Source organism: Hyaena hyaena, unplaced genomic scaffold (assembly GCF_003009895.1).
Source record: "Hyaena hyaena isolate Hyena2069 unplaced genomic scaffold, ASM300989v1 scaffold_289, whole genome shotgun sequence".
NCBI classification, from domain to species: Eukaryota; Metazoa; Chordata; class Mammalia; order Carnivora; family Hyaenidae; genus Hyaena; species Hyaena hyaena.
This window is the reverse complement of record NW_024080920.1, coordinates 1762020-1786975: the sequence shown is the minus strand read 5'-3', so window position 1 is coordinate 1786975 and position 24956 is coordinate 1762020. Positions and strand designations below refer to the sequence as shown.

At 41.2% G+C, this 24956-nt stretch overlaps 3 protein-coding genes across 4 annotated transcripts in view; 1 reads left to right on the top strand and 2 right to left on the bottom strand.

Annotated features, from left to right (window-relative positions):
* DDX58 (DExD/H-box helicase 58) overlaps nucleotides 1-1313 on the bottom strand; it is a 35727-nt gene extending 34414 nt beyond the window's left edge. For both annotated transcript variants that reach the window (XM_039247035.1, XM_039247036.1), the window contains exon 1: nucleotides 1118-1313. In XM_039247035.1, the coding sequence (XP_039102966.1) occupies nucleotides 1118-1223 (106 nt within the window). In that variant the 5' untranslated portion in view covers nucleotides 1224-1313. The remainder of the gene's footprint in view (nucleotides 1-1117) is intronic.
* An 11075-nt stretch (nucleotides 1314-12388) lies between these two features.
* Nucleotides 12389-24272, bottom strand: TOPORS (TOP1 binding arginine/serine rich protein, E3 ubiquitin ligase). Its single transcript, XM_039247058.1, has 3 exons — nucleotides 24082-24272; nucleotides 22341-22535; nucleotides 12389-15907 (listed from the first exon to the last, which is right to left on the bottom strand). Exons 1-3 carry the CDS (start codon nucleotides 24082-24084, stop codon nucleotides 12986-12988), a joined length of 3120 nt encoding a protein of 1039 aa, XP_039102989.1. The 5' UTR covers nucleotides 24085-24272; the 3' UTR covers nucleotides 12389-12985.
* SMIM27 (small integral membrane protein 27) lies at nucleotides 23766-24705 on the top strand. Its single transcript, XM_039247060.1, has 2 exons — nucleotides 23766-24127; nucleotides 24481-24705. Exons 1-2 carry the CDS (start codon nucleotides 24083-24085, stop codon nucleotides 24601-24603), a joined length of 168 nt encoding a protein of 55 aa, XP_039102991.1. The 5' UTR covers nucleotides 23766-24082; the 3' UTR covers nucleotides 24604-24705.
* Nucleotides 24706-24956: the final 251 nt, after the last annotated feature.

Genomic DNA, 24956 nt, shown 5'->3' with positions numbered 1-24956 from the left:
CACAGCCCCCACGGTTTTGCAGAGAAATCAGCACTTAAATTACCTGTCTGCTTGCAGGACATCTCCCAAAACTGCCTCACATCAGGAAAGCTATTTTGGCACTTGGAGCCGGAAAAGGAGTTGCCAGATCCCCTCTCTCATCTCAACTCCTTCTAGGCACCACCTCCCTTTTCCTCTTTCTTCAAAGCCTCTGCTCATCTCCCATACAGTGCACTTGGATGCAAATTTACAATATGGCATTCATCCATCATCACCGGTCTCAAAAGCTAGACAGAAACACCTGAATGGAAGCCTACACCCATTCAGTCCAGAGTCTTGCTTCTCTCAAGCTTCCAGTCAATTGTAAGCACAAGTAAGACACAGCAAGAGTAAAGGTCAAATACTTTGCAGTTCTCATAGCATTGTCATCATTTGTGTACATCTGTCCTCACCAGTCTCCCACCCCCAAAATCTTTTTTAAGAAGCACCAAAATCTAATTTCTTAATTTCAATGTCAGTACAAAGCTGAAGACACATTAGACATAACCATTAGAGGAAATACTTGAAGTGGACAATGATATGTTTCTCCAGCTTTGAACCTGAATAGATGTGCACCACTACACAGGGCAGATCACTTCTCTGGGACTCAGTTCCCCATCTGGACCTCCAAAGACTCCTCTTGGCTAGCTCTAGTCTTAAATGTGGTGGGAATTTAAGAAACAGAACAGACATCGGGGAAGGGAAGGAAAAATAATATAAAAACAGAGAGGGAGGCAAACCATAAGAGTTAATACAGAGAACAAACAGGGTTGCTGGAGGGGTGTTGGGTGGGGGGATGAGCTAAATCTGTGATGGGCATTAAGGAGGGCACTTGTTGGGATGAGCATTGGGTGTTATCCGTAAGTGATTAATCACTAAATTCTACTCCTGAAATTATTATTGCACTATATGTTAACTGACTTGGATTAAATAAAATTAAAAAAATTTTTTTAAAATAATTTCTTTAAATGCTGTGGGGATCTGGTTCCTAGCTGGCTACATGTATTGATTAAAAGAAAGGGGGGAAAAAGGCAAGAGAAAAACAAGTTCTAAATTGTTTCCTTGCTTCAAGGGGCTAGTGCCGCTGGGGACAACTCACCGTCCTTAAACCAGGGGGACAGGTAGCTCAGGATATAGGTAGGGTCCAGAATCTTGATGACATAGTCCTGGAAGGCGTGCAGATTCCTCCTCTCCTCCGCCGTCATGCTGGTGGCTCAGCTCCCAGCGCGGTGCCACCTCGACCGCGCCTCACTCCCTTTTAAAGCCCAGCAGCGGCCGGACGGATTTTCTGAGAAGGTATCTTGGCCCAGCGGAGAGGCGGAGCCACCGGGGAACCGAAAATGCAGAAGGGAAATGGAAACGGAAACTGAAACCGGAAACCGAAACCGCAACTAGCGGTGGGTGGACCGGCCGGCGGGTCGTGCGGCGTGGCGGGCAGCTCCCTGAACCCGGGTCGCTGCCTCCCCAACCGCACGTATTCCTAAGGTTTGCCAACCTGCAGGTACGTGCTCGCTCAACCCGGAGGGACAGAGGAGGACCCGTAGGAACTTTTTTTCATTCTTGTATAGCAGTAAAGTTTCGATTCAATAAAATGCACAGATTTTAAGTGTGTAATTCCATGAGCTTTGGAAAATGTATGTGTTAACTGCTTCCCCCAGGTTGTGTAGGTCCTAAGTGCATATTTAACCTAACCGGTATCTCCCAGCTGTTCTCCAAACCGGATACACCATTTTGCATTCCCACAGGTAGAGTGAGAGAGCTCCAGTGGATACACATTGGTCAATTTGCCATCCTGGTCAGTGTGAAATGGTGTATTATTGTGGTTTTAACTCCTCAAATAGTTAATGATGTGAGCACATTTGCACGTACCTATTGGCCAATTACATGTCTTCTTTTGTGAGGCATTTGTTCCCATCGTTTGCCTGAGACGTATTATTTTCTTTGTATTATAAATTTACAAGTTATTTATTCTAGATAAAAGCCCACTGTCAAATATATGTATTTCAAATATCTTCTCCTAGTCTGTGACCAACCATTTCATTTTCTTAAAGGTGTCTTTCAAGCAAGTGTGAAATGATATAAAGAAAGCAAATAGAGTCATGAGATAGAAAATAATGGAGATTGAAAAAAGCTGTTTTAATACAGTGGTAAGGACCTATCTTTCTAAGTAGGTCACATTTTAGCTGAGTCCGTAAGAATGAGAAGGAATGAATTGTTAAAAAAAAAAAATGTAAGTGGGGGGATTCTATACAGGGAAACCGAAAGCACAAATGAGTCAGAGAAAAAGTGATTTGTATCAGGAATTTCTTTTTTTTTAAAGAGAATATTATTTTATTTTTTAAATAGTTTATTGTCAAGTATATCAGGAATTTCTTAAATAAGGGATAAATGGCATGGACCGTTTCTGAATAGGTAAACGGGACTTTGTAAAGCAAGGAATTATATACACTAGGAAAACATTGCAGGATTTTAAGCAAGGAGTGATTGATGACACTCAATGGTGACATTGAATGATTTGATGACATTTTTAAAAAGACTTTCTCTGGCTCCTATGTGGATTGGGCAGATCGATGGGAGGTGACTCAAGTTAAGGGATGATGAGAGCACCGATAAGGACAATGGAGAGTATAAGAAATAAAAAGTTTCAGATATACTTTAGAGATAGGATTGAGTGAAGGAAGTAGGAAAGGAATAGGGGGAAAAATCAAGGTTACATTCTAGGCATCTGGTTTCAGCAACCAGGAGAATGGTAGTACCATGACTAAAATGGAGAAGACAGGTTTACAACTTATCATATTCTAGTGTGAAAGACAAGAAAGTAGATGTTAGGTAACGGTAAGTTCAGGAAGGAGAAATAAAGCAAGATAAGGGAATAAAGAGTAAAGAGGGCTGCTTATATAGATGAGTTACTCAGGGAGACCTAAGTGAAGTGAGATAGCATGCCATTTGGATGAAGAGCATTCTACTAAAAGCAACAAAGTACAAAGAGAGGGGGAAAAAACAGTACAAAAAAACAGGGGTGAACCAGGTCTGCAAAAGAAAAGGAGGGGAGCAGAGTCACTAAAGTGAAGTGAGCTGGGGAAACAGAGGAGAGAAGTGGCCAAGGCAGTTCACATATAGCCTGACAGCCCACAATAAGGGCTTTGGTTTTGGTTTTGACTTTTTTTTTTTTAATGTTTTTTATTTATTTCTAGGAGAGAGAGAGAGACAGCGTGAGCAGGGGAGGGTCAGAGAGAGAGGGAGTCACAGACTGAAACAGGCTCCAGGCTCTGAGCTGGCAGTCAGCACAGAGCCCGACGTGGGGCTCGAACCCACGAACCGCGAGATCATGACCTAAGCGAAAGTCGGACGCTTAACCGACTAAGCCACCCAGGCGCCCCTGGTTTTGACTTTTTTAAAGTTTATTTTTTTGGTGAAAGAGAGCACAAGCAGGGGAGTGGCAGAGAGAGGAGAGAGAGAATCCCAAGCAAGCTCCAAGCTATCAGAGTAGAGCCTGGATCCCACGAACTGCGAGACGACGACTTGAGCTGAATCCAAGAGTTGGATGCTCAACCGACTGAGCCATCCAGATGCCCCAGTATGGGTTTTGATTTTAAATATGATGCAGAACCACTGCAGGATTTTGAGAAGGGATATAACAAGACCTGTTTTTAAAGTCTCACTGTGGTTGACTGGAAGAAAACAAGCTGCAGGGAGACAGGGTAGAAGCCGACTAACCGGGTAAGAAGCTGGTACCAGCACTAGACCAAATGAGAGATGATGGCATCTTGGACTAGCTGTGGAAGTGGTAAAGTGTGGTGGTGATGAACTGAATGTAGGATATGTGAGAAAGAAGTCAAAGAGAATTCCTGTTTGTTTAGCCTGAGCAGCTGCAGGAATGGCCGTGTCATCTATTAGCATGGGAAGTTGGATGACAGGCAGGCTTGGAGGAGGAAATCAAGAAAATACTAGCTTGCTTGTTGATGAGAATGATCCACAGGCAGTGCTTCTCAAACACGGATGCACAAAAATCACCCACAAGTCTTATTGAAGTACAGATTCTGACCTAGTAAGTCTGAGACTGCATTTCTAAGAAGGTGACATTGGTGATGCTGACGTTGCTGGTCCACAGACCTCATTCTGAGTAGCAAAGTAAGTAACATATAATCACAGAACTAAAAAACAGAAGATAAAGGAAAAAAAGATAATTCAAAAATCAAAATTCCTTTTCAAGTGGGAATAAGTGAAATGCATGCAGAGGGTATGTCCCAGAACAGTGGTTCTCAAACTGTGGTCTGCAGGCCAGTAGCATCAGAACCACCTGGAAACCTGTTAGAAAAGCAAATTCTTGGCATCCCAGACATTTTGTGGGTGTGGGCCCCAGCAATCTGTTTTTACAAACCTTCCACATGCTACAGATGCACATATAAGTGGGAGGGCTAAAGGCCTAGAGGAAGAGGGCTCTTTCCATTGCCGTGGAGCAAACCTGGATACTCTGGTAGGCTGGATGCAAAAGTTACAATTCTTCACTTTCCCCAATACTTTTACCTTTTACAATGTAACTTTGTAGCTCCTCCCATCAACACAGGAGTCTCTGTTCCTTCCCCTTGAATCAGCTTGGTCTTAGAACTTTGCTATAGATCAAAAAAAAAAAAAAAGAGGCAATGATGGTGTCAATTCTGAGCCCAGGTCTTGAGACTGCACACTCCTGCTTTCTCTCTTGGACCCCCTGTGACAAGGTGAACAAGCTCAGGCTAATGTGCTGGAAGATGAGTGACTACATAGAGTCCAGTAATCCCAGATGAGGCCATCCGAGATCAGCACACCCACTAGTTGACTGAGGACACACAAACAAACCAGTCAAGACCAAATGGGCGGGCAGTGTCTGTAATAATACGCTAGAGAGGTATTATTTTGGTGAAGAGAGTTTGTGTTTGCCCAAACCTGGCACTGGCCAGCTCCCCAGCCACTATGGAAAGCCTATGGTAGAGACAAATGGGAGGTTTGTGGACGTAAAAGGTGTGAAATATACCCATTATACCAATGAGCAAGAACACTACAGAAACTTGTCCACTTGGGATTGTGTTTTTATGGTGACACCAACCTGCAGTTCCTAATTTCCTTCACTCAGAAGGATGCATGTAAGCACAACTGAGGAGCTGGGTTCATCCAGATGGAGGTCTTGCTGGGTAACAGGTTAGCAAACTATTGCAGAACAAATCTGGCATGTGACTTGTTTTTAAACAGACCACAAGCTAAAAATTGTTTTAATATCTTCAAAGTGTTACCAAAAAAAAAAAAAAAAAAAAAAAGACATACAACAGAGACTACATCTGGCCCTTTACAAGAAAAGGCTGCTCACCCCCTAAACTAAGTGAACAAAGACACAGAAGGACTAGAGAAAGGTTATTGCAAGGGAATGATTTAAACATAATCCAGAAAATCATAGCTGAGCATGAAGGTAAGTACAGAAAAGGAGGGTGATTTATAGAGTAGGGTCAAAAGATCATACTTTCCAGTTATGTATTCTAAAAATGGTATGAGGTATCTTTGGAGGTGGCCTAATTTGCTCCACACAGAACAGAATTCCCTGATTCAATGACCACATGAAGGTAACAGTGACCATGGTCCCAGGAACTTAAAAATAAGATTAGCCTCTTGGAAATTCTGTTTATGTGCTACTGCATGCAAGTCACTGCCTTTGATACAGGATATACAACGTAAGACTGAAGAGGCAAAAAAAGTATATGGGACTGTAAGACACATTTGTCTCTTTTGAAAGGCTTTCCTTCTTTTGCCAGCCTCCTTAACATTGTATTCTCTAGAATCTTCACTTATGTCTGCTTTTCTCCTTGTTCTGCTTTCTCTCAGAGAGTACATCAACTTCTACAACCTCTCTAGTACTCCCTAGGTTTCCAGTGACTCCTAAAACACCTTCCTAGTCCCCATCTCTCCTGCAAGATTCATACTGTTTCCAGGTACCCACTGGAAATCTTCATCTGTCCAGTGTCCTCCAGGATGTCCAACAGAATTTTCTGTCACGATGGGGAAATACAAATCAAAACCACACTGAGATACCACCTCACGCCAGTCAGAGTGGCTAAAATGAGCAAATCAGAGAACTCTAGATGCTGGCGAGGATGTGGAGAAACGGGCACCCTCCTACACTGTTGGTGGGAATGTAAACTGGTACAGCCCCTCTGGAAAACAGTGTGGAGGTTCCTCAGGAAACTAACAATAGAACTCCCCTAGGACCCAGCAATAGCACTGCTAGGAATTTACTCAAGGGATACAGAAATGCTGAGGCATAGGAGCACATGTACCCCAATATTTATAGCAGCACTCTCCACAATAGCTAAAACATGGAAAGAGCCTAAGTGTCCATCAACAGATGAATGGATCAAGAAGATGTGGTTTATCTATACCATGGAATACTACATGGCAATGAGAAACAATGAAATCTGGCCATGTGTAGCAACATGGATGGACCTTGAGGGTGTTATGCTGAGCGAAATAACTCAGGTAGAGAAGGACAAATATCATACGTTTGCACATATAGGAGGATTAGGAGGAACTTGACGGAGGAACAAGGGGGAGAAGAAGGGGGGAAATGGTGGGGGAATGGGAGAGAGGCAAACCATGAGAGACTCTTGAATGCTGACAAAAACTGAGGACTGATGGATGTGGGGGGGAGGGGAGGATGGGCATGGAGGAGGGCACTTGTGGGGATGAGCACTGAGTGTTATGTGGAAACTAATTTGACAATAAACTATTTGTTAAAAAAATAATAAATAAAAAGACTTTTAAAAAGAATGAAAAAAAAAGAATTTTCTGTCACGATGGAAATGCTATCTGTATTGGTCAATATGGCAGCCATGAGCCTCATTAAACACTACTTAAATTTCAGTTCCTCAGTTTTACCAGCCACATTTCAATATCCACATGTGCCTAGTGGCTACTAACTCGGACAGTGCAGCTCTAGGCTGCTCAGGCTCAAACTGAACTCATTGTCTTCCCCAACTATCCCTATTCCTCTGTTTCTTAATTCACACACAGGGGAATCTCATCATACCAGACTTTTCCATCTCCTTACAGCCCATCCTCATCTACAGGGTACCCAAATTTTGTCTAGTCTACCTCAGAAATTGATTGAATCCAGCCTCTCCACTGAACCCCTATTGTTTTTCTATAGGCCCTCGTGACTTCTGGTTTGAGCTACTGAAAAGAGCTCCGTAAGCAATGTTTCATCGAGGTTTTCCCACTCCAAGCTTTCTTCTATAGTAGTACTAGTTGTTTAAAAACAAATCTAATCGTTCCATTCCCACCATCTTTAAAATTCCTATTGGTTCCATCCTATTCATTGTTACACCTCTAGCATTTAGCATATAGACTTGGACCATATACACTCAGTGTTTGATGAACACATGAATTTTACAGACAGAAGCGCAAAGAGATATCCTTGTGCTTGGGAGAGAATGGTTTACCTATTTAAAGTGCAGACGGTCATGCAGAGAGGCAGCCAACTCCAGACAAATGCTAGAGATCTAATTCTGCCCCCTTGTGGCTGTATAAAAGCATATCATCTAATGCTCCAGCAGAACAGTGCAGCTGCAGCTTTTACAGGGATCAATTTATGGACTCAGACCTTGGCCTAACCTGACTTCCATTTTCCTTGCCTCTTGCTTTTCTCACACACAGATCCAGTGGATTTACTATCCCCCCCACTTGCAGGGAAAGTGAGAAAGAATTTCTTGATTTTCAGTTTAACAACCAATCTTACTGTACTTTTTTAAATGGCCATATTGCCCTTAATGTTTTCTAATACCTAAGTGATTCAGTTATTAACTAAAAACTCAAGAATGAGGAAATAAGTATTTACTAAGTTTTCATTATCTTCTCTGTACACATGCCAGATGCTATCGTGGAACACAAGCATAGTTTAAAGGACAAGACACAATACTCACGACACAACTACCATTTTCTTCTCCATCCTTTATCTTCTGCCATCACCAACAGTATTTTCCATGTAGAGGATACTTCCAGCCACATCAATCACTATCCTCAATTCCAATCACTTCACCTCTACCTCCACCCATTCTAGTTACTTCCAATCCTGCCTAGAATTAGGCACTCTCTAAAATTCTTTTGGTCTTATTCCTTCCTCAACTAGATCTACCTGAACCTCATTGGAAAACAAATTCTTTGCTATCTCCCTATTCTTTACATATAAAAAACTTCAGCTTCACTTCCTTTCCTACAGAGCCCAGAAACCAGAATGCATCTACTCAACCTATACTCACCAGTTTCTCAAATCCCTTGCCCGTTATTTTACTAGTCACATTCAGAACTTCAACCATAAACCATCTATTTACTTACTGAACACATACTATACCTCCAACATCAGTTTCTGCTTCTACTCCCACAGTGCTGAATGAATGGTACCAGGACAAAATTACAAATCTTGGTGTTTCACAAAACTCCCCATATCTCAAGGGGAGGCCTCAGCACTCAGCAGTAATTCTTAGTGAACCTTCTCTCCATGCCCCTCAATGGCATTTTCTCATTTCTCTTCTCAAGCCCAATCTTACTCATGACCTCTGTTTCTCAGTTGGCTATTACTTCCTACTTCACAGAGATGAGAGGCTTTACAGTGTGAACAACCTCCTCTTAGTGCCTCTTGCTCAGAAACACATCTCTGTGCATTACCTCCTTCTGTCATTTTACAGTAAGACTTGCATCTGCCTCTATCCATTACCAGTTCACTTACCTGTGCTATGCTCTGCCATACAGGTACTCTGCTCCATCAGTTACCTTTCCTTTCAACTTTTCCTATTTCAGGGTCTCCTTCCCAGAAACTTGGTCTTCCCTCTATCCTAAATTACAAAACAAACAAACAAAAACCTCTCTTGGGGCCCCTGGGTGGCTTGGTCAGTTAAGTGTCCAAATCTTGCATTTTATCTCAGGTTGTCTCATGGTTTCATGAATTTGACCCCTGCGTTGGGATTCTTTCTCCCCCTCTGCCCCTCCCTCTGCTCATGCTCTCTCACAAAATAAATAATAAACTTAAAATACACCTCACCTTTGTTTTTACACCCCTCACAAACTTGTTTCTGAGCATGGAACCAAGAGCAGTTAACTGTAAATCTCAGACTAAGACCCTAGACCTCTAGTGACTCTGGCTCTTTCTCACAAAGTGGCTCTAATAGTTACTACATGTTTGCCTTTGTGACTTTTCTTCCTTTTGCTAAGTATATGTGGCTGAAAATTCTGACACTCATACAGGTAACCCAGCAGGCCTATGGAGGCAATTTTAGTAACTTGTTTTTAAATTATTTCAAACCTACAGAAATACAAAAAAACATAGACTTTCTGTACTTTTATTCTCATTTTTTAACATTTTGCCCCAATTTGCTTTATCATCTTCTGTCTATATACATAGCATTCTTTCTGACCCATTTGAAAGTAGGCTACATACACAATGATTATGATTCAGCTTCCCATGTGGGTTTTCCTAAAGACACCAATCACTGGACATATCCATATAGTAGTACCGCCCCACCCCATTCATCCAGTCAACTGGGATTTGGAAGCAGCAGATCTGCCTTTTAAAGTATCCTGAGGTCAATAGTAGCCAAACATTATATATAACAATGCCTACATCATTCACTTCACTTCATCTCAGCACGTAGGCATTTTACCATCTCACATTATCACAAGGATGAGTACAAGTTATTCTGAGAGACCACATTCACATAATCTTTATTGCAATATATTAACTGTCCAATTCTATTATTATTAGTTTCTTACTGCACCTAATTTATAAACTTGAGCATAGGTGTGTATGTATAGAAAAAGTACATAACAGGATTCAGAACTATTCAGTTTCAGGCATCCACTGGGGGATCTTGGAACTTCTTCTCTGCAGTTAAAGGGGCACTACCATATAAATTCTGGTCTCAGTAATAGCTACCTTATAAAGTAATTCAGTCAGTTAATATTTCAGTTGTACATAGCTTAATGTTATAAATGGACCCATGCTCAGAATTCTGAGAAAATCTGGTTTGTGAAGAGGAATGCTTCTCCCTCTACTTCCCATCTCTTGCCCCCACTGGTGTGGACAGTGGAGTGGCCACAACCCAAACCAGGTTATACATAGTTTCTGGGATCCTGAAGAACCTTCTGAAAAATTTTGAGTCCAGGGATGTAGACTGACTCAAGGCATCCATACCCACTGGCAAGGGACTGTAATGATTCCCCAGGATGGAAGAATTCCCAGTAAGAATGGGCTGTCAGCTTACCTTGAGTAAATTGTTGCCCTTTAGTACGCACAGACCATTATTACAGATTAGAGGGGTTGGGGAGGGCCTTCGATTAGCTCCCATGGAGCTTACTGAAACTGGGAAGTAAAAGTAATAACGTTTTCCTGTTGTCAATCTGAGGGCTGATGAACAACCAAGTGCAAATGCTAGGTCGCATTCCCATTAAAGTCACAAAAACACTAAAAACTTAAGGTAAAATAAAATCTCATAGACACTGAATTCAGATGAACAGGTTAAAAGAACACAGCCTAGGCTAAAAGTTAACAGTGGAGCCCCCTGAAAGGAGGAAGCAGGTCTTAGCCAAAATTAAAAATCCCTAGCACGTAGTCATCCACCTAGTAAGTGCTTTAAGTACTTCCTATATGAGACAAAAGAGAAGGGATTTACCAGCACACATACATATAGTGGCCAAAGAACTTGCAGATTGGTGAGAGAACACTCCATAATCAATTACTACAGGAGTCCAGGGTTGTTACGAGACCAAGTTTGGGGGGAAAAGTGGAAAACGGCACTTTAGCAAAAGCCTCCTTTAGCTAGGATGAAATTCAGTTCCTAGCAGAAGAAAAATCCACATACGAAGGCTCTGCATTAGGAGGAGGTAGGCTAGGGTGGCCAGAGCACAAACGAGGTGAGAGAAAAGCTGAAGATGGACCAGAATCTGATTAAGCAGAGGCATGTAAAACATATTGTGCTGGATTTTTGCTTGCTTTTATTAAGTATCCTAAGAATAATAGAAACTTACTGAAGGATTTTAAACAGGGGAATGAAACAAGAATGGATGGAGGCAAAGGGGTGGGGGGGAGTAGGTGTAGAGCAACAGTGGATGCACACAGACCCACTAGAATAGCACAAGTGAGAGATTATGGCTGCCCAGATTGGATGACGGTATAGACACATTAGAAATATTTACTGGCCAGGGTTTGGGGATTGAATGAGAGAGCTGACGGAGGAGACTCATCAGAGACTGGGAAATTTTTGGCCTGAACACATAAGAGGATGATGTCATGATGCCATGTATTAAGAGGAGCTTTAGGTGTTTCAAAACTTTGATAGGTTTTCACTAAATGTTTACAAATATCATATAAAATTAGAAAATGAAATAAAATAGCATTACGTCTTTAACACTTAAGAAAAAAACTACAAAATCATGTCATAATTTCAAGATATATTCCTGGATCAACTATGGTCTTCCCCTTATTTCTGTGTCGGAGCTTTCTAAAAACTGCCAACATCCATTTAAATTGGCATTTTAAAAAAATTTCCTATTCCCCTTTATGACCTATAAAGCTTGCTCCTACTTTGTTCTTTGGCTAATTTTGCCTTCTTTTAGTTCTTCCAATATATGTCGGGCTCCCCTTCTGCCTTTGGATCTTTGGACATCTTTTCTTTTGCAAAGAACAACTCTACTCCTAGCTAACAGCTACTTGTTCTTTGAATTTCAACTCAGCTATCACTTCCACATGAAATTAGGCCCCCATTGTATGCTCTTATAGGACATCACATTTTCTCTTCAGAGAATTTATGGTTTCTAATGTTTACATCTTTGACCCCCAACGACAGGGATCATATCTGCTTTGTTCCATCACTGAAACCCTAAAAACATAGTATAGAACCTGCCACCCAGCAGGCATTCCAACTTTGAATGAATATGGTAGCAAGGCAAGCTGAAGGCTAAATTAGACCTAATCCAAATTCTGTTCTTCCCTGGCAATCTTACATCAGGCTAGACAGAGAGCAATTTATTTCATCATCTCTAAAACAGGATAAAACATAAGTATAACCACTTTGTGTACAACTACCAACGTAGAAGTTTGGCAAGGGTGTTTTGTTTTTAAAAAATAAGCTAAATGCTACATAACTGCATTTTAGTGAAGACAGAAAGCAAGTAAGATATTCTTCATAATCAGATTAAAGAAATAAAATAATTAAAACTATAAAGTTAAATGCAGATCATCTGAAATTTACTATTTATAACAAGTATAGTCTTAACTATTTTCAAGATTTTAGCTCCACTAAATTTTTTTTTTTAAAGGCAGTACTACATAGAAAAATTTCTGGATTCTTGTAAAGTGTTACGGTTTTATTTTTTTATTTTGTCGAATACACATGTTTTACTGGCAGTCCAGATAAACAAGTATATAAAGGAAATATTTAAATTTTCTTTTGGCAGATGTCAAGATAAACTGTGCAGATTAAAATGCCTTAATTTAACCTGAAGAAATGGTTTTGAATCATACAAATTTTTAAGAAGAAAAATAAAGACTGTCCAAAGGGATTCTCCTAGCTTATAACACATTTCCAGAATAACTCTCAAAAAAAAAATTCAAAAATACTCATTGACTACTTTAAAAATATGTCAATACCATATGGCTTTATGAAATAACTTCTAAAATTTATATTTTTTATTTAAAAAGGATCCCAAGTTTTAAATAAACTGCTAACAATATCATTTTCCTCACTTAAAAGTGCATATCTCTGAGGGTGGGACATACATACTTTTTGAACAAATAATGATTTTTACAAACTTTTTAACACAAAAAAAAACCACTTAAAATATTTTTAGGGGGAAAAGAGTTTTCACCAAAAGTCATCTTTAAATAGACTGCGGTAGATCAAACTTTTTTGTTTTTGTTTTCCGTCAGAATTCTCAATGAGATGCTTTGGCAGTTTTAAGACATATCATGGTCTCTACCAAGAGACACTGACATTAATGATGTCCGTGGAGATGGCAATTGCCTTGATGGCTCAGTCTGAACAGAGACATTACTGGGCTGGTTCTCCAAATCAGAAGCAAAGGTACTCTCTTCTCTTACATCAAGAGTTTGTTCAACTGAAGCTGCCTGGGGTGGAACAGAATCCACAGTTTTGTTGGCATTATTCAAGCTGTTATTAAGTGTGGTAATATTACACTCCGTGTCTAGGATGCCAAATTCATCTTCTATTGTAACTACATCTTTAGCTTCAAATGGTTCAAAGGGAGGAGACAAAAATTCATTATGTAAAGCGTCTTGAGGACCACTATTGTCGCATTCTGTATCCTCTTTTACTTCAGAATCCTTATCACTATCACTGTCGATGGTAATTACAACTGGTGAACGTGAAGCATTGTCCCCATGATGTTTCTTATGCTTCTTCTTGTGCTTCTTCTTTTTCTTTTTATGGTGTCTAGTCGTATCAGTCGCTTTCCCTTCATAAACTATCTCTACACTCAGGCTCCGGGTCCTCCTTTTTTTCCTCTTGTGTTTTGTCTCTCGGTCTGATGACCGGCTGTCTGAAAAGCTATCACTCTCATTTTTGTGGTTTCCATCTAATTTTGATGAGGATTTTTGGTAATGACTTTCCTTTACTTTAGAAGCAAATTCACGAGAAGGTTGAGCCACTTCATTAGTACCCTCCAAATGGCGTGTTTTGTATTTTCGTTTCCCTCCAGGCTTTTCATTTCTTACCCAATCAGGCCCTGTAGATGCAGTCTTTGATCTATTACTAGATAGGCTCCTTGATCTGTGCCTTTCATAATAGTAATACTTCCTTTCACTGTGATTGTTTTTCTTCCTAGCATTTGTTCTTTCAGAAAAGCTGAATTCTGGACTTGAAGATTGTCTGGAATAATGAGCTCTGGACAGAGTCCTCCTTCTGTATGATGACTCGTAGCCATCTCTGTCCTTATTTCTACTATAGTAAGTATATTCCCACTTATATCTGCTTCCATAATTATTTCTTAAATAATAACGATCTCTATTTCTGCTCCGTGATCTTCTTTTACCATGATCACTGCTACGAGATCTTGATCTGCTTGTGCTTTCACTACTTAGAGAGAGAGTCTGGCTTCTTCTTGACCAGCTGCTATCTCTAGTTCTTGATCTCTTTTTGTCTCTTCTACCTCTAGGTCTGCTACTCTCCCTGCTTCTGGATCTTTTGCTTTTCATCCTTTTCTTCCCATGATGCTTTCTACGATTCTTCTGATCATGACCACTTCTACTCTGAGAACGTGAATCTGAACTTCTTGACCTTCCCCTCCTCCTGTGTCTACGGTTATAAGGGGAGTATACTCTGTCTCCTCTGATAGACGAGTTCAGGTCTCTAGGAGACGACAATGACGTGGAGTGTTTCTCTTCCTTCTTTGACTTGATTCTTTTACCAGAACCACAATGACCTTTATTTATTTGCTCATCCTTTCCAAGGACAGAGCGTGGAGATGAACATCTACTAACATCACTATCACCAGAACTGTAAGACTGTTCTTGTGTCTTCACTGTCTCCATTTTCTCATAAGAGCCTAACTCCTCAGAATCAGAGGACAGTTCAACAAGTTCTGGGGTCCTCTCAGCTAGTGGTTTAACAAACCCAACAATGACACAATTATCTGAAGAAGAATCACTGTCATTATTTAGGTCTTCATTAGTTTGTACTCCTTGTATCTGAGACGGGGCTCTTCCTGCTACAAGTTCTTCATCTGAACTATCAGAAGTATTTAAAAGGGAAGACATGGCAGCATGCACCTGCTCTGAGCTTGAGTAAGATGGCCCTGGAGTTTCATCATCCCATGGTGCCTGACTGACAGTGGTTACATTGATATCCAACTCTTGGGTCTCAGCTTCATCTGGAGATATTGTTATGACTGAAGAATCAGAATGGCTACCGTCTTCATATGAAGGAGCAGGGCAATCATAATTAGCATGCTGGTCAAAAGCTGCCATGTTAAATGGAGATCGAGCAAAACTGATAAATTCATGTATAAAATGCTCAGTCCGATTAAGTAAAAATGGTCTTAAGTCAGATACAAATTCCCGACTCTCCAAGTCATAGCGAGTAACATTACTCATGATGATGTGCTGGACAATATTCACTAAAGATCCATGAGCTCCAAAAAGAACCGTAAGTTCGCGTTTTAACCAGGGTACTAATCTATGAAGGCAAGCCGGATTTCTACGGAAAAATTCAGCTGAAATATCCCTGCAGCGACCACCATCTTCAATATTTCTAACCCGAGCACCAGCACGATAGAGAGTTCGTCTGAAATTAATAATATCTTGTTCTTGAATTTTTCGCAAAGATCTTTCATCTGCAGAAGTTGGCCTCCTTATTGCAATCTGCCTCATAAGTTGAGGAATTTCACCATTTCTAGGTCTTGTTGAAATGCCTAACCCTTCAAATAGTACTCCACTATCTGGTGGAGTTGTTGTTCTTCTATTCATGTTACCACTAGGTGAATAAACAGAAGCACTTCGATTTGTCATAGTTGTACGATAGCGAAATCGTGGAGCATCAGGGGTGGCAAAAGAACCATTATACGAAGGCCTTAGGACATACTCCTTGAAGTCATCTTCTGCCCTCACAGAATGGAAGATAGAATCAAAGGGCTGTTTACACAGTGGACATTCAGCTTTGTTTTTTGACCACTCCTGTACACAGCGAAAACAGAACTTATGTAAACAGCGATCTAAGTAAGACACATTATCAAATCTATCCAAGCATATAGGACACTTAGAATCAGGAGATGCATCAGCTGGTACTGTCTGTTGCAATTTGCTAGTACCAGCTTTAGGTGAAAAGTTGTCCATTTTAAATTCTTTAGCAGCTGATGCCATTATCTGTAAAAGGGAAAAAAATACATCAGTAGTCTGATAAAAGAGGAAGAGACTAAATCTGATTTTAAAAACAGCAAATAATGACTATGAAACATACTTTGGTGAAAATAATTGTGTAGCTCATTATCTTTGTAATATGAAAGGGAGTATAGCATGGTACCTAAAGCACAAGCTCTAAAGGCAGGTATTTGAATACTCAATTGAGTCCTATATTGAATCCTGATTCCACACTTTGCTAGTAAGTGTGACTATGCAGATCAGTGATAATAGAACCTGCATCACAGTGTTTGTGAGGATATAAAAAGTCTTCAGAGGGGCACCTGGGTGGCTCAGTTGGTTGAGCCACCTTTGTCCAACTTTGGCTCAGGTCATGATCTCACAGCTCATGAGCTCAAGCCCCACATCAAGTTCTGTGCTGACAGCTCAGAGCCTGAAGACTGTTTCAGATTCTGTCTCCATCTCTCTCTGTCCCTTCCCCAGCTTGTGCCCACTCTCTCTCTAAAAGTATAAACGTATAAAAAAAAAATAAAAAGCCTTTAGAAAAGGCATATTGTTGTATATACTAAGCTCTCAAGTACTATATAGCATTCTTTTTTAAAAATTTTTTTAAAGTTTATTTTGAGAGAGAGCTCGCACATGGGATAGGGACAGAGACAGAAAGAGAGAGAGAATCCCAAGAAAGTTTCACACTGTTAGCACAGAGCTGAATGCAGGGCTCCAAATCACAAACTGAGAGGTCATAACCTGGGCAGGAGTCAGATGCTTAACCGACTGAGCCACCCAGGTGACCCTAGCTTTCTATTCTTTTTAAAGAGAATTTAACTGGGGGCAGCTGGGTGGCTCAGTCAGTTAAGCATCCAACTCCTGATTTTGGCTCAGGTCATGGTTTCACAGTTCGTGAGATCGCGCCCTGCATCCAGCTCTGCTTTGACAGCACAGAGCCTACTTGGGATTCTCTCCCTCTCTTCCTTTGCCCTTCCCCCGACTCTCTGTCTCCCACAACACACACTCACTCTCTCAAAATAAAGACTTAAAAAAAAAAAAAAGCAGAGAATTTAACTAAAAACTATACAAAAGAAAACCTGCCGCAGGGTGCCTGGGTGGCTCAGTCGGTTAAGCGTCCGACTTCGGCTCAGGTCATGATCTCACGGTTCATGGGTTCGGCCCCGTGTGGGTTCGGGCCCCGTGTCGGGCTCTGTGCTGACTGCCAGCTCAGAGCCTGGAGCGTTTTTCAGATTCTGTATCTCCCTCTCTCTCTGACCCTCCCCTGCTCACAGTCTGTCTGTCTGTCTGTCTCTCTCTCTCTCCCCCTCAGAAATAAAAATTTAAAAAAAATTAAGAAAACCTGCCAAAAACTCATTTATCCACCACTCAGATTTAACATACTAACATTTTTTTCCAGGTTGTCCAAATTTTTTAAAACATTCCTTATCTTCTCCTTCTATCCCTCTCTAGAAAACAAAAGCCCAAAACACCACAATCCTAAGCTGGTGTTATTTCTATGTATGGTTTTATACCGTTCAAATACCCTGAATAATACAGAGTGACTTGTTTTATGTGTTAAATATTGGATATGCACTTTTAAAAATAACTGTAGTGATGGGGCACCTGGGTCGGTCAGTAAGTTAAGCTTCCAACTCTTGGTTTTGGTTCAGGTCATGATCTCATGGTCGTGGGATCAACCCCCAGCGGGGCTCCATGCTGGCGTGAAGCCCACTTGGTATTCTCTCCCCCTGTATCCCTCCCCTGCTTTCTTGCTCTCTTTCACAAAAAAGATAAAAATAAAAATAACTGTTGTAAGATAATCTGCATACCAGAAAGTTCACCAGTTTAAATCAATTCTGTAGTTTTTAGCAGAAGATTCTTTCACACACATACAAAAGTATCTTTTAGTATACAGCGGAAGATTCACACACACACAAAACAGTATCTTTCAGTGAAGACTAAATGAAATATGTAAAAGCACTCAAAGATAGTTTCTGGCTCATAGCAACTACTGTATAAGTGTTACATATTATTACTACTATTGTTAAATTATTATCTTCAGTTCCTCACTGATTCCTTACAGCATCCCTTAAAAGCCTTGCTTAGCTTTTTTTTATTTAATTCAAAGTCACCCAAAAAGTTTCTTGAAATCATGCTTTTAGTCTCATTATATTTTTCTCACAAGGATCGCTAAAATCTTAAAGATTAGCTTTGTTTTCTTTAAATTTATCAGCCTATGTCAACCCATAACTTACAAAATGAGTTTGCCAGGGCTGAAATTTGGTGTGCATTGCATTTTTGGCCTTGTTATTTTATCTCTCTTTAGCTGCATTCTATACAAATCACTTAGTATATATGAAATATTAGGTTCTTCTTTTATGTTTCCTGGGTCTATTATTCATCTTTCTTCACCTCATCTATTACAGGGAGTTCCATCAGTAGTTAACTACCAAGTCAGTCCAATAATACAATTATAACTTTCTAAACATTGGCCATACCAAACTCTAACAAAACCCATGACAAAAATCCATGATTGTGAAATATAACTATTTCATCACAGATTTCAAATTAAACTTGCTCACCGAGGGTATCTTAACTTTCTCAAGGACATAATAGGAAATCAATTAATGTTGAACTAATGTTTCTTCAGGGATCTAAATATTTCTAGTCCTTTCTATTCTAGACTAGAAATACAAAAATCAACACTCTTCTTAAACAGCACAGAATTACAAATTGCTTATAACTATGTATTTAAACATATACAATACTAATTGTTAACATTCTAAAACTCTGAAACCTTAATATTGCATAAATCTCTCAGCATTTTCCCCTACTTCTAACATTTTTATTCTCCCCCCAGAAGAAAAAAAGCCTAAAAATTTTTATGATCAAAGTCTGTGCATTAGGGGAAGGAATGAAGAGTGGAGAGGGAACCAGAGAGGCTAACAGAGAACCTGGACTGAAAAGCAGATTTCCCCTAAAACTAACTCTGTAAACTGAAGATAGCCAATTAGCTCTAGATTTTCGTTTTTACCTCTATATAATAATCGGATTACTCGACTTTTTAAAGATTGGTGAAATTTAAAGCTAATACATTGTATCTTATTTCTTAGAAATACAGACTTTTAGTATTTACTAAACATTTGCAGTTCACATAAAAATTCCAACCCTGAATGCATTTATTAAAGAAAATTAGTAGATAGTAAACTTGAAGTTCAAATAAAACAAAATCTTAACTACGTAGAATTGTTTTTAAAAATGGAATCTTAAGTCTTCCCTTCCCTAGTTTTATATGCCTGTTAACCACTTTGACAGCATAGCATAAGGCTAAAGAATGATCAGTAATGTCATCCACAATAGACAAAAAGAAAAAACTGAGTTGTGTATTTCTCACAGTAGTATCTTCAGATCTAAAGAATGGTAGTCACTAGAAACATCAAACAAATGGCAATGAATGTACATCATCAAATAAGAGATTTACTCCTTCAAAAGCATCACTAATGCTGAAATTAAAACATTTGCTAATGGAGCATGTGGCTGGCTCAGTCGGTGGGGCATGTGATGCTTGATCTTGAGGTAATGAGTTCAAGCCCCACAGTGGATGTAGAGATTAGGGTTTTTTTTTTTTAATTCACCAAAATATTTGCTGAGATACTAATGAAGTAGAATTACCATATACATGACCGAGAATTCAACACCTACCCAAGAGAAATGAAAACATATGTCCCCACAAAAACCTGCATGTGACTAATCATAGCAGCATTTGTCATAACAGCTCAAAGGTGGAAACAATCCCATCAATTAATGAAAAGACAAATAAAATGTGGTATATTCATATGATGGAATATAATTGGGTAATAAAAAAGATGAAGCACTGATACATGCTAAAACACAGATGAAACTTTTCATTATGCTAAATGGAAAAAAAAATTAATCACAAAGACCACACGTTGCATGATGCCATTCATATATAACATCCACAATAGGCAAATCTATGGATGAAAATAGCCTGGTGGTTGCTGGGGGGAGGGAGAGAGAGTATAAAGCTTATTTCTGGGATGATGAAAATGTTCAATTATAGCTGCACAACCCTGTAAATATATCCCAAACCACTGGATTATATACTTTAATGGATGGACTTAATGGAACTTAATGGATGGACTATAAATTCTATCTCAACAAAGCTGTTTTAAAAATACAAATCAAGGCATAAAACAGGAATGGCTAGGAGACAGATTAAGATTTGTAGGTTTATAAAGTCTGGGTTTAGGTAGCAAAGGTGGACTTGATGGTGGATTTAGTGCTTCAGGTTCTAGAACCTTGTGATAAAGTTTTCTCTATCCAAGCACTCTAGGAAATGGGATTTGAAGTTAATTTCCTCACAAGGAAAAAGAAGAAATCAACTCTTCTGATGCTTTTCCGTAACTGCCTCCCAAATTCTAAATAAAGTTTGCCACCTTTAGGATACACTGATTAAACCAAACCTTCCCTAAATCTTCAAATCTACTGGCTTTAACAGAGAAAAGAAGCCTCCCTGTCACATTCTAGGGTAACTGAAGATAATTAACAAGCATACTTACCTAGGGAAAATGAATGAGAGGGGGCTAAAGAATCAAGAGGCTGGAGTCTATAAATTAAGTCAGGACGTTTAAAAATGACGTTAATTAGGGGCAGCTGGCTGGCTCAGTTAAGCCTCTGACACTTGATTTCGGTTCAGGTTATGATCTTGAGGTTCATGAGTTGGAGCCCCAAGTCAAGGAGAATTCCTGCTTAGGATTCTCTCTCCTCCACTCTGTCCCCCTTTCCCACTTGTACATACATGCATTCTCTCACTCAAAATAAATTTTATTATTTAAAACAGCGATTACATATAGTGATGTTAATTCTAAACCAGAGCCAGGGTTGAGAATCAAAGCCACTTATTAGTGGTGTGATCTGGAGGAAATTTCCCAAAACCTTCAAATTTTCTCAATTCTAAAATGGGTTAAGTAACAGTACCCACCTGAAAAGGTAATTGTTTGAGGGCATATATTCTATGTAAACTCTTAGCATAGTGATTAGCATGCAGTAAGAATTTAATACTGTTTCCCTATGTTATGTGAAAATGAATCTCAGTTCTTTCCATCACCCATTTCCATTATAAAGACCCAGAAAGGTGACAATCTATAACAATTAAATAATCTTAATAATTACTGTACTTAATATATCCAGGCAAGGTAGCTAAAAAACAGTTCACAAGTAGATGAAGTAAAATAAACCGCAAGTATTAAAAATAATCTGGAGGGGCGCCTGGGTGGCTTGGTCGGTTAAACGGCAGACTTCGGCTCAGGTCAGAGTTCGAGCCCCCGTCAGGCTCTGTGCGGACAGCGCCGAGCCTGAAGCCTGCTTCAGATTCTGTGTCTCCCTCTCTCTGCCCCTCCCCCGCTCACATTCTGTCTCGCTCTCAAAAACAAACAAACATTAAAATAATAATAAAAAAATAAAAATAATTCGGGCCTTACCTTTTATGACCTTAGAAATTACTGTACCTCTCTGACCTGCAATTCAGTTCCAAAGGATTACATGGATCTTACAGGATCTACTGACCTGATGCTGTGAATTTTAACTCCAATTCCAGCCATAAAAAGAACTGCTTGGGAACCATTCCCTTCTAAAGCCACTCACTCCAGGTAAGCATTATTGGTTTGGCTCCCTAAAGCTTTGAATTTCACTGACTAAAAAAATAACGAAGATCCCAACTTTCACCATTTAATCTTGGGTAACTGTTAACTTATTCTAAATCTTGAAAATTACCTACTAAAAATTCTATTCACTTTCGCCCTTAAAACACGGTTTGCTTCATCTCAGTACGGCCCCCTTCCAGTCTACGTATCAGCAGCCCACGAGGAAAGCTGCACTGACTGGATGGCTGGAAAAACCACAGGCAGGAGTGCCCAACCCACAATGTGTAGCACAGCGCAGACAACTCCAATAGTCACGGCGATAGTGGCTTCCTTGGGGTGAGAAGTGCCACCCGCCAGGATCGCTAATAAGCACCACGTGAATTACATAATCACAACGAACTAAAACAGTTACTCCCATTTTACTGACAGACGGAGATAAAGGAGAACCTCACCTCTGGCAAACCTCTGATTGTGGCGATGCCACTACTGAGACGCGAGTTCCCCACCCCCACCTCCAGAGAGCAAGCTTTTTCCAGTACACCGGTGGGCTCGCGCCCCTCGGGAGAGCTTCCAGGAACCGCAACCCTCCCCCGCGCACCCACACAAATCCACAGGTGCGACACCATAGCCGCCGGCCCGCCCGCCGGGAGCCCCGCCCCACCGAGGCCCGGACGACCCCTCAAGCCCCGACCGCAGCTCCCCGCTCCCTGGGCCTCATTCCAGGCCAGGAGCGCCGGCTCGCCCAGCCCTTCCGACCCCCGCGCCCCATTGTTTCGTATCTCACTCACCTCGGAGGATGTCGCCGCAGACCCGGCTGAACCGTTCGTGCCAAGCTCCCGGCGGCCCAAAAAGCTAGGTCGGTGACGGCAGGATCCGCGAAGGCGTACTCGGCGACTTCTCCGCCGGCCCTCAGGAACCGGAGCAGGCGGGGGCGCTTCACCCTCCTCGCGAGACAGCGGAGACCCCGGCGGCTGCTGCGACCCCTGTGACGTAAAACGCTCATCACCAATGGCAGCTTGGGGGGGTGGCGGCAGAAAGCTAAACCCACTCCGCGGCCCCCCGCGCGTCAAAACACAACACCCGCGTGCGTAACGCATGCGCAGTAGAAGGGCGCCGGCACCGAGGGAGGGGCCTAAGCGCTAATCGCCGAGCCCCGGCCCTTCCCCCCACCGTACCCTCCGTTCCCGGAAAGTGAACTCCGAGACCCTTCCAAGCGGAAATCACTACCATCACCGTCATTCTTCTTACCACCAGTTTCTGGGGATTACAGGAGCACTACTTAATTTTTGCTCTTAACTTACCCAAAGAACACGATAACTAGCTTGGTCTCATTTAAACCTCACCAAACTCTGCGAAAAGTTACTAAAATTATCTCTAGTTATATACATAAAGAAACTTCAGTTACATGGAGGTGAAGTGACCGTCTCCGGTTGCACAGCTAGGAAATAACACGGATTCAAACGGAATCCAAAGCCAGAGCCCAACCAGTGTCCTATACAGTCTTCTTCATAAATCTACTCCAGTCTAGGGATAAACAGGGGTTACTTAAGAAAACAGAACCTTGAAATCTTCCCAAAACTGATAACGTTTTTCTCTCGAACACTTTTCCCCTTAACCCATTCCCCGAAATCTGGATTAAAACCCTCTTCAGGTGATATCTGAGATGTACACAGACAACGTCTGAGCGTAAAGTGGCCCATTGCCCCATCCTACCCACAGGCCTCAGATGGGAGCGTTCCATACATTCTAGAGCTAAACTTGGTACAACCAACCGGGTACAAAATTCCGTCTTTGGCTTAATATCTGATACGTGCTACCATTCTAAGCACAAAACGTAACGCTCAAAAAAACAAAAAGAACACTTGTTGATCGGCACGTACGTTATGCCAGGTAATTCGCGCTACATTATTTCTTCTTGGAAGTATCATTTACATTCACAAGCCACTGAGTTCTCAAAAGACTTTTGTTTCTAGCAGAAGGGATCAGTTAACAGGAACTCACATAACTATTCGTCACTGTTATATAAAAATGGGTGCCACTCTCAAATCAATGATGAATATACGAACCCCTATCTGTATTACGTGGAAACAAATGCAAGAAGAAACGTTAATCCCTCCAGCGTCAGAAACCAGTGTGGTGTTTAAAATGGAGATTATTTTTTCAAATACACTTCTAAATGCACACGACGGTTCATAATCTTGCACGAATTGAGCACTGCAACTGAAAGACCGGTTAATAAAGCACGCCCATCTCTCTGACTAGGGGGAAAAAAAAGCCATTTTCAACATAATTTCTCCTTTATCTCATCTCCCCTTGCACCCAGAGCTAGGCCCCCAGATCACGTGAGCCGGCCCCCAGCTCCGGGCGGAAGAGGCCGGCCCCGTTGATGGGAAACGCTCCTGGAGGCGAGGGGCGGGCGCTGATGCCCGGCTGAAAGATGGCCGCCACCGCTCGGCAGCCGCCGCCCCGGAGGTTAGTCTAGGGCCTGCAGTTTCCCTCCGTTCCCGCGGACCGCCGCAGCCACCTTACCATGAAGCCAGTGAGTCGCCGCACCCTGGACTGGATTTATTCAGTGGTAGGTCCCTAGTCTGGCGGGGCTTCACGGTGTCGACTCCCTAGGCCCGCCGGCGGAAGGCCCCCTATTTCTTCAGCGCCCAGTAACTCTAAAATCCATTCCTGTATTAAGGATTTTACTCTCACCTCGACTCCGCCTCTTCCTGGAAGACACGCTCTTCCGCTTCTTACGTAAGGGCGGCTGGGTGTACTCTTCTCCGGAACTCCCTTTATTCCAGTTTTTAACTCAAATTCCCACCTTAGCAACGTACACGGCAACCTGTTGGGGCGAGGGGAGGGTGAAAAGTACCACTTACAGTAACCTCCCCCCCCCTTTTTCTTTTTTGCTTTTATTCCCCATCTTGCATTTTTTAGCTGCTACTCGCGATCGTATTGCTCTCCTGGGGATACGTCATCTATGCATCGACAGTAGTCGCACGACGACAGCTAAGCAAGGAATACCCAGACAAAATCTTGGAGATGAATGAGAATTTCTAATTCTTCTGGACTTAATTCTGTGCACATAGTACTTTACCTCATGCTTATCCGAGACGTGTCTAGATTTAAAGTAAAATCCATTATGCAAAGTTTCCAAATTTATTTTTGTATAGTCCTTTATAATAACCACTAATCTGCTAATTTTCACATAGAGGTTGGTCTTTTACATGCTTATATAAAACCTAGATCTGACAGGACGGGAGTACTGGATCATAAGAAGAATGACCTATTTTTCAACTTAAGAGTTTCTAAAGTACTTCTTTAAAACAAATTGTGTGGAATTGCTGTTCTTACATTTGTTTATTGCAACACTGCATTCTGTTGCTTACCTTCACATAAGATTAGGTTAAGTC